General features: G+C 53.7%; 1 protein-coding gene across 5 annotated transcripts in view; it reads right to left on the bottom strand.

Annotated features, from left to right (window-relative positions):
- Window positions 1-895: 895 nt before the first annotated feature.
- Window positions 896-15,813, bottom strand: part of FMNL2 (formin like 2) — a 112,407-nt gene continuing 97,489 nt past the window's right edge. The window contains exons 15-27 of one of the 5 annotated variants that reach the window (XM_041405550.1): window positions 15,494-15,685; window positions 12,987-13,111; window positions 11,965-12,167; window positions 10,527-10,761; window positions 9,608-9,676; window positions 9,435-9,515; window positions 8,452-8,581; window positions 8,207-8,370; window positions 7,983-8,084; window positions 7,672-7,770; window positions 6,957-7,080; window positions 3,935-4,028; window positions 896-2,685 (exon numbers count right to left, since the gene is read on the bottom strand). In XM_041405550.1, coding sequence (XP_041261484.1) covers window position 2,685; window positions 3,935-4,028; window positions 6,957-7,080; window positions 7,672-7,770; window positions 7,983-8,084; window positions 8,207-8,370; window positions 8,452-8,581; window positions 9,435-9,515; window positions 9,608-9,676; window positions 10,527-10,761; window positions 11,965-12,167; window positions 12,987-13,111; window positions 15,494-15,685 — 1,619 coding nt within the window. In that variant the 3' untranslated portion in view covers window positions 896-2,684. The other 4 variants (XM_041405558.1, XM_041405565.1, XM_041405543.1 and 1 more) reach the window with 4 other exon arrangements.

Genomic DNA, 15,813 nt, shown 5'->3' with positions numbered 1-15,813 from the left:
CCAGCAGAGTTTTGGGCAGCAGGTCCTGGGATCTGGCCCGGAGCTGGGAGGAGGATTTAGAGTCTGACAGGTCCTGAGGGTTTGTGAGCAGGGAGGAGCTCTTATTCCCCTGCATCCACACAAAATCAAGGAAAAAGTTGTTCCTAAGGGAATATCACTTCTAAAAGGTTTGCCTTGATTTTTCCATTAAAAATAAAAAAAGCTGGGAATGTCCATTATTCCAAAGGTGGGGTTTTCTTAACATCTTAATTCAATTTGCTGAAAGGAACTCAGCCTGAGCCTGCTTTTAAACCAAGCAGGGCAGGATTGAGTGTTCCAGGGAATTGAGTTCAGGCTTATTTTTCCAGCTTTTTTTGGTGTTTTCCTATTTCCCAGCCCTGTTTTTTCCTGTGGCAGCCCCAGCACAGCCAAGAGCTCAACCTCTGCATTCCTGCCTGGAAACTGGATGGAATTTTAGCCCAATTGATTCTTTTTGATCAATTATTGGATTATTTTGGATGATTTTTAACGGTGTCCATCGATGTTGAATCCTTGACTGTGCTGGTTAATCCTGACCCCAACCCTCAGAATAATCTTACTAAACCATTTAAAAAAATTAAATTTATTATTAAAATTCAAGTTATTTAGGCCTTAAATATGTGGATTGTTTTGAGTGCATTTCTGACAAATATTAATCCCCATTTATTTCTCTCCTGGAGCTGATCCAGGTGTCTCCCAGGAACATCCACACCCCAAATTTCTTCCCTCAGCCTCTTCCAGAATAACAAAGATTTCTTCAAAAATTCTTTCAGTCTTCATCCACACAAGCTCCAGGTGTTCACCTAGCAAATAGCAGCATTTTTGGGGGAAAAAACCCAGGTAAAAGTGACCCAAAAAACCCCTCTGGATTTCAGTGTAGTAGTGTAAATAGTTTATTTGATTTTATGGCAGGAACAGACCAGGAAAGGAACGTGAACTGCTTTAGAAACACTTCTAATCTTGCTAAGAAGCAGATCTATGACTAGAAAAATATTAAAGAGAACATGCCAGCTTGGCTTTCATTCTGGGCTTTTATTACAAAAATACCTTTGAGCTGAAGAAAATGAGATTTAGTGCTTATACCCCAACAAGTGCTGAAATTTGAAATTCAGATTATCCAATTTTCTTTGATCCAAACACTCGTTCCAACAGTGGCATGTTCTCTTTAGCAGGTCAAGTACACAGCGCTGTAAATGCAAAACTTGGCAGTTTTTCAAGGAAAAATTCCTGGAAATTGGTCAATGTGGTAGCTCTGAGTCCAAAACTGTCCTTTTAGTTAAATATAAAAACAAAAACTATAAGTTAAAATAACATTCAGATTGTATAGCACAGGCTTGATGCATTTATTTCCTTTTAAACAATATTTACAATATTACCCAGAGGCTAAAGTTGGGGGGGGAAGTAGGGTAAAAACCATAAAAAACTGCACCAATTTTGTAGCAAAATATCTGTACATTTAAAAACAGATTATCATATAACTACACATTATCCAAGGGGAAACAAAAAACAAACAGGGACCTTCACCAGTGGTTCACAGGAGCACAACGGAAAAGGGCAAAGAAATTCAGTGGTTAAATACTATACAAGAAATTTTACAATTAACAGATGGATGAGCCCAGGCAGGGAAGCTGGAAGCAAAATGGGATTTGGGAAGGACAAACTTCTCCTCAGTCCAGCTCTTCCCAACTCCTGGCTGCTGCTGGCAGGGAATGGGATCCTTCCCACTGCTCGGGGGCACAGGGAGGGGCACCGTGGTCCTAAATCAGCCTCCTGTCCCTTTTCAGGCTTGGAAAATGCCACGGAGAACCCAAACCCGAGTGGGAGTTTTAGGCTGGGCTTCCCCTCCAAAGGAGCCTCAGCTGGGATCCGAGCGGGAACGTCTCGGAGCCGGAGCTGGCTTGGAATCCCCCTGCCAGGAACTGGACTGCACTGGTCCTCAGAGCCTAATACTGATTACTGGGTGTTAATTGCTTAGTGCTAATTAATAAATACGCCGTTATCCCAACGCTGGCTGCCGTGGCCGCCCGGCCAAAGCCCTGGAACATCCCAAACCCCCACGCCGGGCCGGGGGGACCTCGGGTTCCATTCCTAGTCCTGGGACCGTGGGCCCACGTTCCGTTTGGAGGCTGCACGGGCTGGGAAAAGGGCTGGGCTGTTCCTTGGGATTATTTTAATTCCAGCTACAGAAAGCCCTCAAATGCCTTTGTAGATTTAATTGAAAAAGAGCTGTTAAGTGCAGTTGAAGGCCGGGCCTGCCCCTCGGCCCAGCGTTAAAAGCCAAGCACATCCCAGTATTCCCAGTTTCCAACCAGTCAGGCCCACGGCAGCCCTCGCTCTCACCAACCCAAACCCCCCCAAACCAACCCCTATTTTACATTTTGGTTACGAATCCCGCAGGGTCTCGGCGTCCGGAGAAACCCAACCGACCCCAATCCTATCGCTGGGATCCGTCGGAGCGGGAGCTTCCGTTTCAGGCACTTGGCGCGGAGAGCCCGGCGCGGGGCCGGGAGCCCTCCGAAGGTCGGCGTTCCCCGGAGAGCGCGGGAGCTCCCCGGCGGGCTCACATGGCCAGCTCGGCGCCGTTGGAGCGCAGCCCGTGCTCGTCGAAGCGGCGGCGCACGCTCCTCCTCAGCGCGTCGGCCCGGCGGTACGGCTGGTTCCGGAGATCTGCGGGGAGCCGGCAGTCAGCAGCGGACACGCGGACGCGCGGCGGGACGGACGGGGAAAGGCCCGCTGGAAGCCAGTCAAAGCAGCTTGTGGAGGACGGGAGCGGGGAAGGAGGGACGGACGTGCCCGAGCTACGCGCCCCGGCGGCCGGTTAATACTGGTGGGATCGGGATGCCGGTGGGAATGGCCCCTCACAGCTGTCACCGAGGCCACGCCGAGCCCAGGCAGGTGGTTTGGGGTGTTGCCACACTCAGGGCTGAGCTGCAGGATGTTCCTCACAGCGGGTGTGTGAGCCCGCTTCAGCCACGCCGGGATGGATTTAGCATCCCTACACCCCATTTAGCACGGATTCACGGAATCGTTCAGGTTGGCAAGGACCTCCAAGATCTAAAAGAGGTGCCCTGGGAAAAGCAGCTGGCACTGGGCTGGGATTCTCTGGCTGCTTTCCATGGCTGGAGTGATGCTTCATCAGCCAAAGGAGGGAGAGCTCGGGAGGGAACACTGAGCATGGGATGGGATGGGATGGGATGGATGGATGGATGGATGGATGGATGGATGGATGGATGGATGGATGGATGAAAGAGGGAGAAAGCTGATGGATGGGATGGTGGAAGCCCATTACAGGTGTCACATGTGCTGTCACCTGTGCATCTACAAGAGAACAAGCACTAAAGATAATTCCAGTTCAAATACTGGTCTCCTGGCCAACAAATTTGTCTTGGACTGGGCAAATCTCTCTGATTCCTGGATAATTTGTATTGGGAGTTACATAGAACTCCCAAACTTCTCAGCTCTCCCCTCTCCACACCTGGAGCTGGAGATTGTCCACCTCATGCAGAACCCAGCTGTGGGGCTGCAACATTCGGGGACAAAACTGTTTTGGGCTGGACTTGAAGAGAAATGGCCAAACCAGAGTGTGATGGCGGCCACCAACCAACAACACCTGGGGACAAGATTATTTTGGGCTCAACTTGAATTAAAATGGCCAAAATGGAGCGTGAAGATGGCCACCAACCAACAGCACTTGGGGACAAAACTGTTTTGGGCTCAGCTTGAGAAGAAGTGGCCAAAACAGTGTGATGATGGCCACCAGCCAACATCCTGTGGATCCCTGCACCTCCAGAGGTGAAAATCAAGGATCTGGGTCTCAGCTGGCCGCGAGGTCTCACCAGTATTAGCTCAGCCACATCTACCACCAGCTGCCTGGCACAGAGAGAGAGGAGGAAGCCAAGTAAAAAGAGATGCTTGCCAGCTCTGGGAATCCTCCACCACGGCTGTGCTAGAAGAAATCCTTACCCTCGAGTGAACATTGGGAAATTTAGTGATATTATTCTTCTTTAGGGCTAAACAGAAAAAAAAACACAAACAAAAAACAACAAAAAAAAAAAAAAAAAAAAAACAGAACACAAAAAAATGATGGTTAAGTAAAAAAATGGGATGGAGAATGAAGAGCAAATCAAGTCAGTGTTCAAACCTCCCGGGCAGAAACCACAGAGCAAGAGGGGTTAGACAGGGCAGGAGGGACAGGAGGCTGCTCCCTACCCCAATTCCAAGCTGCTTTGAAGGTTGGCTCCAGGAAGAGAACACAGACAGAACCCGGAAGAGCAAAGAACCATGGAGTGGGTTAGTTTGTGGATTTATTGGCAGCACTGATGGAATTACACAGGGAACGGTGGAAGGAACACTGCTGGCTTCTTAAGCCGAGTCCTTAATGAGGACAACAGTGTCCAGGGCCATGCTGGGGGAGGGACACCCGTGGGACAATGGACACCACGATGGAATCGCTCAGTTCCATGTCAGGTTTGCCTTGGCACCATTCCGGTGGTTCTGCCCTGCGTCCCCAACTCCCAGCCCTGCTCCCCACTCCCCTGCTCCGTGCACTGAGCCCGGCCTCGGCACAGGGTACAGGCTCAGAGAGAATTCCTGATTCCATGAAATAAAGCTGGCATGGAACTGACGTGGAATAAGAGAGTTAAATATGGACAAGACAGAACAAGGAGAGATTTCACCCCGCTGTTCCACCCCATGCAGCTGAACATGCAGGGGCTCGTTAGGAATCCTAAACCAGCCCATGGGTGTTATTCCCGAGCCAGAAGCCACCCCCAAGGCCATTCCCAAGGTCCATGCAGCCCGGAATTCCACTCGGAGGTGCCACAAGCCAAGTGAGCTGTCACTGCTTGGGCTCCTCAGCCCTTGCACTGCAGGAGACTCATCCCAGTGACTCCCAGCTTGCTGTTCTATGGGACACGAGGACAGCCGGACGGGATGGGATGGGAACAGGGATGGGATGAAGAGGACATGCACCAGAGGGGACACCACTACAATGTCAGGAGGACGCTGGACACCACTAAACACTCAACAGTCACAGATTCCTGGCTGAGATCCGCACAAACAAAGTGGCAAAAAGTCTACAGCGACCTTCCTGGTTTCTAAGAGCGTCAGGTGTGAAAGAGGGAGAGTTTAGTAATGGAATTCCTCAGGGACAACAGGGTCGCAGAAGAACCGAGAGCCGCGCTTGGCGCTTCGGGCGGTGAACGGCACCGTCTTCAGCACTGCATGGGAACAACAACAGCCACACACAAACCAAGGTCAGCGCTGCTCCAGCCAGGGCACAGCTCAGTGCTCCCACACGGGACACTGGGACACGCTCCAGCCTCTCCAGCCTGCTCCTCACTGGCCTCGGGACAAGGTGCTTGTGAGGCTTCAGGAGGTGTTTCATCCACTCGCGGAATCCCAGCCTGGTTTGGGTGGGAAGGGACCTTAAACTCATCCCATCCCACCCCTGCCATGGCAGGGACACCTTCCACTGTCCCAGCTGCTCCAGCCCCAGTGTCCAGCCTGGCCTTGGGCACTGCCAGGGATCCAGGGGCAGCCCCAGGTGCTCTGGGCACCCTGTGCCAGGGCCGCTGCACCTGCCCAGCCAGGAGCTCCTTCTCAATCCCTGACCTTTCCTTCACCTTAAAGCCATTCCCCTTCTATATAAGATAATTCCCTTGAAGAACTTGTTTTAAGGTGTGCTGCAGATTTGTGGGAAGACCTTGGTGTTTGGGATGATTTGGGTTGGAAGGGTCCTTAAATCCCATCCAGTGTCACCCCAGCCATGGGCAGGGACACCTCCCACTGTCCCAGGCTGCTCCAAGCCCCATCCAACCTGGCCTGGAGCACTCCCAGAGATGGGGAGGTGCAGGATTTACTGGGAGATCTCCAGGGATGGGGAGGTGACCCTGGTCCTACCTGACCTTCCATGCCTGACCTTTCCTCCTCCGTGGCTTGAGGCCCCAAAATGGGCAAATCCAGGCACAAGAGTGCAGGAAATGTTTAATTGGAGCCTGGCACCCTCTCCCCTGGATGGTTTTTTTCCATAGGGATGGGCATCTGCCACACAATCTGTTCCTTCCACAGAGCAGGAAAACCATTTTTCCAATTAAGCAAAGTCCCAGGAGTCCGGAGGAGTTGTGGAAGCAATGCCAGGTTGGATATTATTGCCACCCTGCCCTTTAAATGAGGAATGTTATCTCAGGGCCATTAATCAAGGTTAAAAGGAGTTGGGCAAGCTTCACACACTTCATCCAGTTGGGCAAAAATTCCCTGGCTTCCTTAGTGAGGGATCAAAGAGCTCTCCTGCCCTTCTGCAGGAAAAAGCTCCTGTGGAAAACTTCCAGGAGCTGTTGGCAAAGACCTTTTTATTTTTGGGTTCTGTGCAAGGAAATGGAGTTTGTGAAGCTCCTGAGGTGTTAAATCATTTTCCTTCCACACTACAGGTGAAAAACGTGTGGAAAACTCCCAGTTCTGCAATGCCAGAAACTGGAAGTCTTAGAAAGGATTTCATTCCTGGGAAAGATGCAGTTCAGGTGGCTCTTTTAAAATATTTGCAGCCAAGTCCTGACTGTGCCTGGCTTCACCAGGGGCTGTGCCCCTTCCCTCTGGGATCAGCAGGAAAACCTGGAGCAGTCTAGGTCACTGGGGGCTGACTGAAGGATTTCTGGGATCAATCTTAATGAAAACAGAGGCTCATCCTGACCCTGATCCCGTTTGTGGGGAGAAACAAGGGATCTGGGACAGATCCACGGGGCACAGCTGGAGCAGCTGCTGGGCTCAGGCACTCCCTGCCTGCTCTAGAACCCTGCGAATGTCCCCCCCCAAGCAGAAGAGAAGGAGCAGAACCTTCTGGATTTGCTCTGCACCACGCAAGGAGGGGAGCAAAGGAGGGGACAGAGGCCTGGAGCAGGCTCTGGGCAGATCCCCCGGCGGTGGCCGGGGCAGCAGGGTACCTGTGATGATGTCCTCGATGGCGCCGTCCTTGCCCTCGTACACGTGCCGGTTGTCCTTGACCTGCCGGCGCCGCAGCTCGGCGATCAGCTCCTGCTGCTGCCGCTTGCTCTTGTGGGACGGGGACTGGAACACGCAGGGCACGCTCAGCACGGAGCTCCCCCTCTCCTGGCCTTCCTCCTGAGCCTCACTCACCCCTGGACCCCAGCGACTCCCACAGGAACTGCCACTCCACCCCATTCCCAAGGCTGCAGACAGCCTTGTCCTCCTCCTCTTCCCTTTCTCGTCCTCCTCATCCTCTTTGTCATCCCCCCACTTCTTCTCCTGCATTGTTCTCCTCCTCCTTTTCTTTTCCTCCTCCTTCTCTTCTTTTCCTCCTCCCTTCTCCTTCTCCTCCTTTCTTGCTCCCACTCTCCTCCTTTTCTTATCCTCCTCCTTCTCTTCTTTTCCTCCTCCTCCTCCTTTCTTGCAACCACTCCATGGAGAAGTCAGGGAAGGATAAAGTTTAGCTCACTACAACTTTCCACCTATTTAGTTCTCCTTAATTTTGCTGACTTCCAAAGCAGCAGAACACACATTGGAACTTTTCTAGCCTACCCCTGTTCCCTCCACAGAAACTTCCAGGCTCTTTGTAGGCAATTACAGTTCCTCACTCGGAGCTGAGGTTTCTGAAAATCAGGAACCTGATCCCATCTGGAAGTTGTATCTGTGCCATACCTTTTGGTCCTGTTGCTCCATCAACGCTTCTTGTTCCATGAGTTTTTCCATTAAGGCCTGTTCCTGCTTTTTCCTCAGCTCGTTTTCTTCCTCTGCTTGCTGTTTGTGAGAAAATCCACGGGTTAGGGATCCCAGGGGAGTCAGGGGGGAATGGGATCTGTGCCACCATGGGGCTTTCTGAGGGAGGGAGAGGAGGAGGAGAAAGAAGGAGAAAAGAAGAGAAAGGAGAATAAGGAGAAAGAAGGAGGAGAAAAAGAAGAGGAGGAGGAAGAGAAGAAGGAGAAGATGAGGACAAGGAAGCTCTGGTTTACCTTGTAGGCCTTCACAAAGCGGACAAACACCGGGAAGAAAACCGAGGGTGGGGTTGTCTTGGGATTCTCCCCAAAATACTTCACAGCATCATCGAAGGCATCCTGCAAGAGGCCCAGCCTCAGTGCCCTGCACAGCCTCCCAGGCATCCTCCCCATCCCCAGCATTCCACGGAAGTACAGCCCATCCCTGCGTGTCACTGTAAATCCTGGGAACACAGAAGCACCTGGGCTATTTTGGCATCATCCTGGAGCTTCTTGAGCTTGCCCTCGTTGCTCTGGATGAAGTCCTTGAGCATGGTGTTGTGGTCGTGCATGGTGTACTCGCGCTTGGTCAGCTCCAGGCCCCGCTGCAGCTCCTTCACGTCCAGCAGGACGTTCTCCAGGGACACTGGGGAGCGGCACAGGAACGCTGAGCGTGCCAGCCGTGCCAGGAATATCCCGGCCTGGCAGGGAGAGGAGGGGGCTGTACCTGCTGCTGCCTTCTCCACGTAGTGCAGCTCGTTGTAGAACAGGGCCACGTGCTGGTACTTCTCCTTCACCACGTTGGAGATGTAGTGCAGCAGCGTCTGCTTCCGGTCCGTGGACTTGGTCTCCAGGAGCTGGGAGGAGCAGGAGCACAGGTGTGGGGAGAAAAGGGACTCACTGGGGCTGCTCCAGCGTGTTCTCCATGCTGGGAACCACCAGTGGAGTCCCCAGCAGCCCCCTGGGTCACCAGGACCCCCTCAAGGGCCACAGGGTTGGGATACAAAGGCTGGAAAACTGGGAAAGGATCTGGGGGTGATGAGGTGGGCAAGAGGCCAGTGGTCCCTGGGCTGTGCCAGCCCCGGTGTGACACAGCCAGGGCAGTGCCCATCCCTGTGCTGGCACTGCTGGGGCACCTCCGGGGCTGGGGACAGCTCTGGGACAGGAGGGACCCTGAGGGGCTGGAGAATCCCTGAGGGAGCTGGGAAGGGGCTGGAGAATCCCTGAGGGAGCTGGGAAGGGGCTGGAGAATCCCTGAGGGAGCTGGGAAGGGGCTGCAGAATCCCTGAGGGAGCTGGGAAGGGGCTCAGCCTGGAGCACAGGAGGATCCCCAGGGATCTTTTCCCTCTCTGGAATTCCCTGCCAGGAGGGCACAGCCGGGGGGGTCGGGCTCTGCTCCAGGGAACAGGGACAGGAGCAGAGGGAACGGCCTCAGGCTGGCCCAGGGCAGCTCAGGGTGGGCACAGCAGGAATTTCCCCATGGAAAGGGGCTCAGACCTTGGCAGGGGCTGCCCAGGGAATGGTGGAATCCCCATCCCTGCAGGGATTTCACAGCCCTGTGGATGTGGCACTGGGAACACGGGGCACACCTTGGCCTTGGCAGTGCTGGGAATGGTTGGACTCAATGATCTTGGAAGGTTTTTCCAGCCTCAAGAACTCCACAGCTCTAATTCCCAGCTGGTGCCCACAGCACATCCCTGCTTTTCTTACCAGGTCTAAACTCTGCAGCTTAAATCCATACACAGCCCCTCGCTTGCTGCTGTTCATGTAATTCCCAAGAGCCAGGATGATCTGCCAGGATGAAACACAGCAGAGCAGGAATTCTCAGGACAAATTCCTGGAGGTTTAGACACCCCTGGAAGGAGAGCTGAGACCAGACCTACCTCCAGGATTTTCTTAAGTTTTTGGGATGACTTTATGGAGACAGAGGCAGCAATTATGGCATGGAGTTGCTGTGGGGAAACAAAGGGAGAGCTTTGGTTAATGCACATAATGCCAGGAGGAAAATGAACATCCAAACACTCACATCCTGGAAAAAAACCTTCCTGGATTTCATCCACACCATGGGACAGAGCACTGATGTCCCTCTGCCATGGAGCCAGGCTGGGAGAGCTGGGAATGTTCCCCTGGAGAAGGGAAGGCTCCAGGCAGAGCTCAGAGCCCCTGGCAGGGCCTGAAGGGGCTCCAGGAGAGCTGCAGAGGGACTGGGGACAAGGCATGGAGGGACAGGAGCCAGGGAATGGCTCCCACTGCCAGAGGGCAGGGATGGATGGGACATTGGGAACTGGGAATTCCTGGCTGGGCTGGAATTCCCAGAGCAGCTGGGGCTGCTCCTGGATCCCTGGCAGTGCCCAAGGCCAGGCTGGAGGGGGCTTGGAGCACCCTGGGTAGTGGGATGTGTCCCTGCCATGGCAGGGGCTGGAATGAGATATTCCTCATATTCCCTCCCCCTCAACCCCATCTGGGATTCTGTGAATGTTCCCCTGCCCTGGCACTCCAGGATTCCAAACCTGGATTTACCCCCCTCAGATGTAAATGAGGGTTCACATTCCAACCCCTACAGCCATTCAGGCTGGATGGAACACAATTCCAATGGCCCAAGAGTAACTTTTCCCAGCAATATTCCTTTGAGGCTGCCCAGGCTCCCCAGGGAATGGGCACGGCCCTGAGGCTGCCAGAGCTCCAGGAGTGTTTGGAAGGGCTGCCAGGGTGGCCCAGGGTGGGGTTTTGGGTGTGCAGGGCCAGGGGCTGGATCCACGATCCACGGTCCCTTCCAGCTGTGGACATTCCCTGCTCCCTCACCGGGGTGAGCATCTGGATGCTCTCGGCGAAGTTGCCGATGAAGGCCATGATGGTCATTTTCTGCATCAGCCTCTCGATCTTGCTGAACTGCATCATGAACCTGTCCTCGTCCGACAGGTTCTCCAGGGGCTTCCTCTCCCTCTCGTAGAGCCTCAGCACCTTCACCTCGTTCTCCGTGGGCAGGAACCGCATCAGGCACTCCACGAAATCCACCGGCAGCGTCTTCAGGTCAAAGCTGCGGGAAAAGCCCGGGAAGAGGTGTGGGGACAGAGCTCACAGGGACCTGGCCAGGCCATGGATGTCCCTCTGCTCTGGGGCCAGCCTGGGAGAGCTGGGAATGTTCCCCTGGAGAAGGGAAGGCTCCAGGCAGAGCTCAGAGCCCCTGGCAGGGCCTGAAGGGGCTCCAGGAGAGCTGCAGAGGGACTGGGGACAAGGCATGGAGGGACAGGAGCCAGGGAATGGCTCCCACTGCCAGAGGGCAGGGATGGATGGGAGATTGGGAACTGGGAATTCCTGGCTGGGCTGGAATTCCCAGAGCAGCTGGGGCTGCCCTGGATCCCTGGCAGTGCCCAAGGCCAGGCTGGAGGGGCTTGGAGCAGCCTGGGACAGGGGGAGGTGTCCCTGGATGAACTGGATGGGCTTTAAGGTCCCTCCCAGCCCAGAACAGTCTGGGATTCAGCCCCACATACAGAAAAGCAAAAAAGAAGCTGTGAAGCTCCTCCTGCCCTGCCCATGGAGATGGGAACAGGATCCAGGGATAATGGGAATGATGCTGCTTCCATTTCCAAACACGTGGCCATTCCTGAACCCCTCCAGGCTCACTTTTCCCAGGGAAAAGAGGTGGGGAGGAGCAAATATTTGTATTTAAATGGCCCAGAGCCCCCTAAAGCCCAACTGCTGAACCTGCCAGGACCTGGGGCAGGTTTGGGTCATTCTCAGCCAAAGGCAAAGCTTCTGCATCCACATTTTGGAGATATTCACTAAGGGAGGAGTGGGAGATGTTTGCCATGGCCAGGATGGATTTGGGATCAGCCCCAAGGAGCAGCTCCACCTGTCCCAGGAGCAGGGAAGGATCCATATCAGTTCCTGAGGCCACTCCACAAACCTAATTCCATGCAAAATCTGCTCCAGCACCTGGACTAAACTCATCCCTCATGGAGCAAACCAGAAGAGCTGCCCCTTCCTGGGTTCCCTCTGGATTTTGCTCACTGGGACAGGAAATACCGTGGAGCTGCCACGGCAAACTGGATAGGCTGGAACGAGCTGCTTTAATAAAGGAAGTGCTCATTTGTCCAACCTCAGCAGTGACTCAGCAACACAAACCTAATTCTGATTTCTGGGAATTCGCCACCATTCCGTCCTTCCCCTGGCATTTTTTCCATCAGCACTTCCCAGCCCTCCCAGCGAGCCTGGGGCGGGATTCCTTGGCTGCACTCACACGTGGATGGCTTTGCAGATCTCATCCGCCGTCTTCCCGGCTTTCCGCAGGGTGATGGCCAAGTTCTTGGCTCTGTTGGCATCCAGCAGCGTCACCTTGTTGGATCCTTTCTGAGGGATCTTCTGCTTGCTGGAGGTCAGATCCATGGCTGGGCCCTGGGCTTTCGTTTTGAATATCTCCTCAAATTCATCCACGTTTAGATCCTGGAAAGGAAAGGAAAGGATTTATCCTGCAGGGAACACTAAATCCTAGTCCAGAACTGCAGGGAAAGCGTTGTGGTGGCTGAGACAGGGTCACGGAATCATGGAATGGTTCGGGCTGGAATCTTAAAGCTCATCCCAGTTCCACCCCCTGCCACGGGGTGGAACCTTGCCACCAGCCCAGGTTTTTCCAACCCTGTCCAACCTGGCGTTGGAACTCAGGGAGTTCTGTCACAGGCTGAGGGATGGAAGGAACACACTCCTGAGCTGGGATGAGGAAATCTGGCCACATCCCAGAAATCCAGCCCCAAACAGCTCTGCACAGGTTCAGGAATTCAGGAAAACCTTGGTGAGCACTGGTGCTTTATCCAGCCATGGCTAAAGCATTGAGGGGAACATCCAGGACCTGGAATGAGCCCTGTCCCAAGGCAGGGACAGGACCCAGGACCTGGAATGAGCCCTGTCCCAAGGCCACTGCCGTGCCCTATCCCTGTGGAGATCTTCCCACTTCCCACAACCTCCTGACAGGAGGGGACAGCCAGTTCTGCTCCCAGGGAACAGGAGGAGAGCAAATGGAATCAGGCTGCTCCAGCAGAGGTTTAGCTGGATATTAGGAAACACTGGATATTGGCAAGTGTGGTCAGGCAGTGGAAGGGGCTGGAGCCCCCATTCCTGGAGGGATTTAACCCCTGTGCACGTGGCACTTGGGGACACGGGGCAGTGCTGGCTTGAGGGCTGGACTGGGTGGTCTGAGAGGCTTTTCCAAGCCAAACATCCCCTGGTTCCAGGTTTTTCTGGGCAGCAGGGAGGGAGCAGGGGCACCTCGAGGATGCGCTCGTCGTCGATCTCGTTGAAGACGGTGCCGTTGATCTGGTTGGGCTTCAGGGCCACCCAGTTGAACACGGGCATGCGGAACTTGGTCTTGATGGGCTTCTTGATCTTCACAGCTGGGGACAGGACAGGACAGGACAGGGGGATTCCTGACAAACCGCCTGGGAACGCCCCGGCGGTGGGGCCCAGCACTGGGAAGAACTGGGCAGAGCTGATTATCCCACTGGGATCCTGGGAAGGTGTCACTGCTGGAGAGGGGAACCCCGGCCCTCAGCAGGGCAGCACCAGCCCCCAGGGCTCTGCAAACCTCCCAAAGGGAAATCTGGGATCCCTGTATCCCCACGAGCTGCCTGGATTGATCTGAACTCCCAGGCTCTGTCCAAATTCCATGGAAAAGGGGGGGAGTGGGTGAATTCAGCCTCTCCTGCTGCTGGCAGAGCCCACTCAGCTGTGTCACAAAGAGGTGACAGGAAGGGAAAAAAGCTCTGTTCCCAAGGTTTTAGGAAATGGGATTTGGGAAACTGCAATGGGGCACCTTCTCAGCAGGTCTGAGTTTCAAGGCCAAAGGCACCGAGCTGCAGCAAAGCTGGGCTTTAACAGGGGTTTAAAACCAGGTTTTAGTTCCTGTGCTGTGCAAATCCAGCAAATCCAAATCATTTGGGAACTTTGGAGTAATTTAGGAATTTAAACAGAGGAGCTGTGAAAATGAAACCTGGAAATGAGGCCTGACTGAGCAAGGGAACAACCCTATTCCTACTCCTATTCCTATTCCTAGTCTGTTTCTACTCCTATTTGTATTTCTATTCCTATCCCTATTTCTAGTCCTATTCTACTCCTATTTCTATTCCCATTCCCATCCTATTCCTATCCCTGTTCCATTCAATCTGGAAGCCACATGTATAATTTCCATAATCCAGTTCTCATTTCCTTTTCCTTACATGAGAACACAAATTTGTTCCTTGCTACAAAATCAATGAATTAAAGACCATCAATCAACCTTTTGCTCCTGAATTACTCCCCAAAAAATCTGGCAAACACGGAACAGAAACCCCAGTCCTGCAGTGCTGGACACCAATTCAATAAAGGGAATACAAAGAATATTCCAGTGGGTGTTTTGGGAACTGTATTTATCCAGCTTGTGCTCCTCTACACTAAATGGGGTTTTGCTCTCTGCTTAACTGATGGGGTCACTTAAAATAATTCCTAAAAGAAGGAATAGCTTTGAACACCCATGGAAAAAGGGATTTTTCTACTTGTGCACACATTGGAATGGATAATTAACTGCTCCCGAGTTATTCCAGGACAGGGAAGGCAGGAATGACGCATGGGAAAGATAATGGAGCCCAGAACCCCTTCAGATTCCCCTTCCTCCTCCTCCTGCTCCTCCTCCTCCCTTCCCGAGCTCTGGGTGCCCAAATCCTGAGGGTTGGCTCCAACCTCCCCCTGCCCATCCCCTGGAGCCCCCCAGGTGCCCCTGGACACCCCCAGGATGCAGGGAATGCCAGGATAAGGAATACTTAGCAGGAAGGAACCTACAGAAGAGCTTGATGGGCCCATCTTAGCAGGAAGCAGAAGGAACAGAGAAACAAGTGTTAGGAGAGGTCAGAAAAGCAGCATTTGTTATTTCCCAACTCCCCACAGCGTTCCTGCCCTGGGAATGCCCCTTCCTGCAGAGCCCTGCATCCAGAAAAGACACTTCCAGTCCCATTCCCCCGGAATTCCCACTGAAAAAATGGGATCTGCAGCCCAGCAGCCCCCAGGCACCTCTACAGCCACACCCCAAGGAATCAGCCTTCCCCTCGGGGCTGGATTTTCCTACAAAACACCCTCAGAAGGTTTTTTTTTCCCTGAGACAGGATGCTTTTTGTCTTCCAAGGAACCTTTAAAGGCTGGAATATTTAAGTAGATTTTTTGTCTTTAAGGAAGCTCTGGATGAGAATCTCTTGCTTGGGACTCCTGACGAGCTCTGGGGAATTCTGGGGACACCAGTGAGCCCTCACTCACTCCTGAGACACCTGGCAGGAGGCAGCGACTAAAACATGGGTAAGGATGGGCAGCACATTGCTCTTCCTTCCAAAAAATCCCCAAATTTTGCCTTTTCTTCCCAAATTTCCACCAAAAAATCACAAATTTTGCACTGGTGCTTCTTCCCAGAAGAAGTCAAACCCGTATTTTGTCAAAGTCAGAAACAACCCTGTTTATAAAATACTTTTGGTGTGAGTTTTGTTCCACTGGAGAATCCGACTCTCCCAGACCAAACCCAAACGGCTGGGTTGATAAATCCCAGACTGTCCCACTGGTTTGGGCTGGGAGGGACATCAAGGATTATCCAGCTCCCCATCCCAGGCTGCTCCAAGCTGGACACTCCCAGGGGTGCACGGGGAAACCTCAGAGACCCCGGAATGCTCCTTCCTTCCGGGAACTCCTCATCCCAAGGCCGGAGAGGAACGAGGGGGTTTGTCCAGGGCCAGCAGCGGGGTGCCCTGAGGGAGCTTTACCTGCCAGGCCAGAGTTGAAGACCACGGTGGGCGAGGCCGTGCCGGGCAGGGGGGGAGCCGAGGGCGGCGGGGGCGGCACCGGAGCCGCTGGAGCCGCGTCCGGAGCCGGGCCCGGCAGAGGAGGAGGAGGAGGAGGAGGTGGAGGAGGAGGTGGTGGAGGTGGCACAGGCACTGCCACGGGGCCGTTGGGCACTGTGGGATGGAGGGAAAATGGAGTTACCGCGGAGGGAAGGGGCACAAAGAGCCGCAGCATCCCCGCCACGTCCCCTCCCCACCCCGAGCCACCACAGCCCTTCAGCGCCTGGAAGCGCCCTCAGGAA

The sequence above is a fragment of the Onychostruthus taczanowskii genome, unplaced genomic scaffold, assembly GCF_017590055.1.
Source record: "Onychostruthus taczanowskii isolate IOZ18803 unplaced genomic scaffold, ASM1759005v1 scaffold10, whole genome shotgun sequence".
Classification (NCBI taxonomy): domain Eukaryota; kingdom Metazoa; phylum Chordata; class Aves; order Passeriformes; family Passeridae; genus Onychostruthus; species Onychostruthus taczanowskii.
Note: the sequence above shows the minus strand (reverse complement) of the source record. Positions and strands in the feature narration are given on the sequence as shown.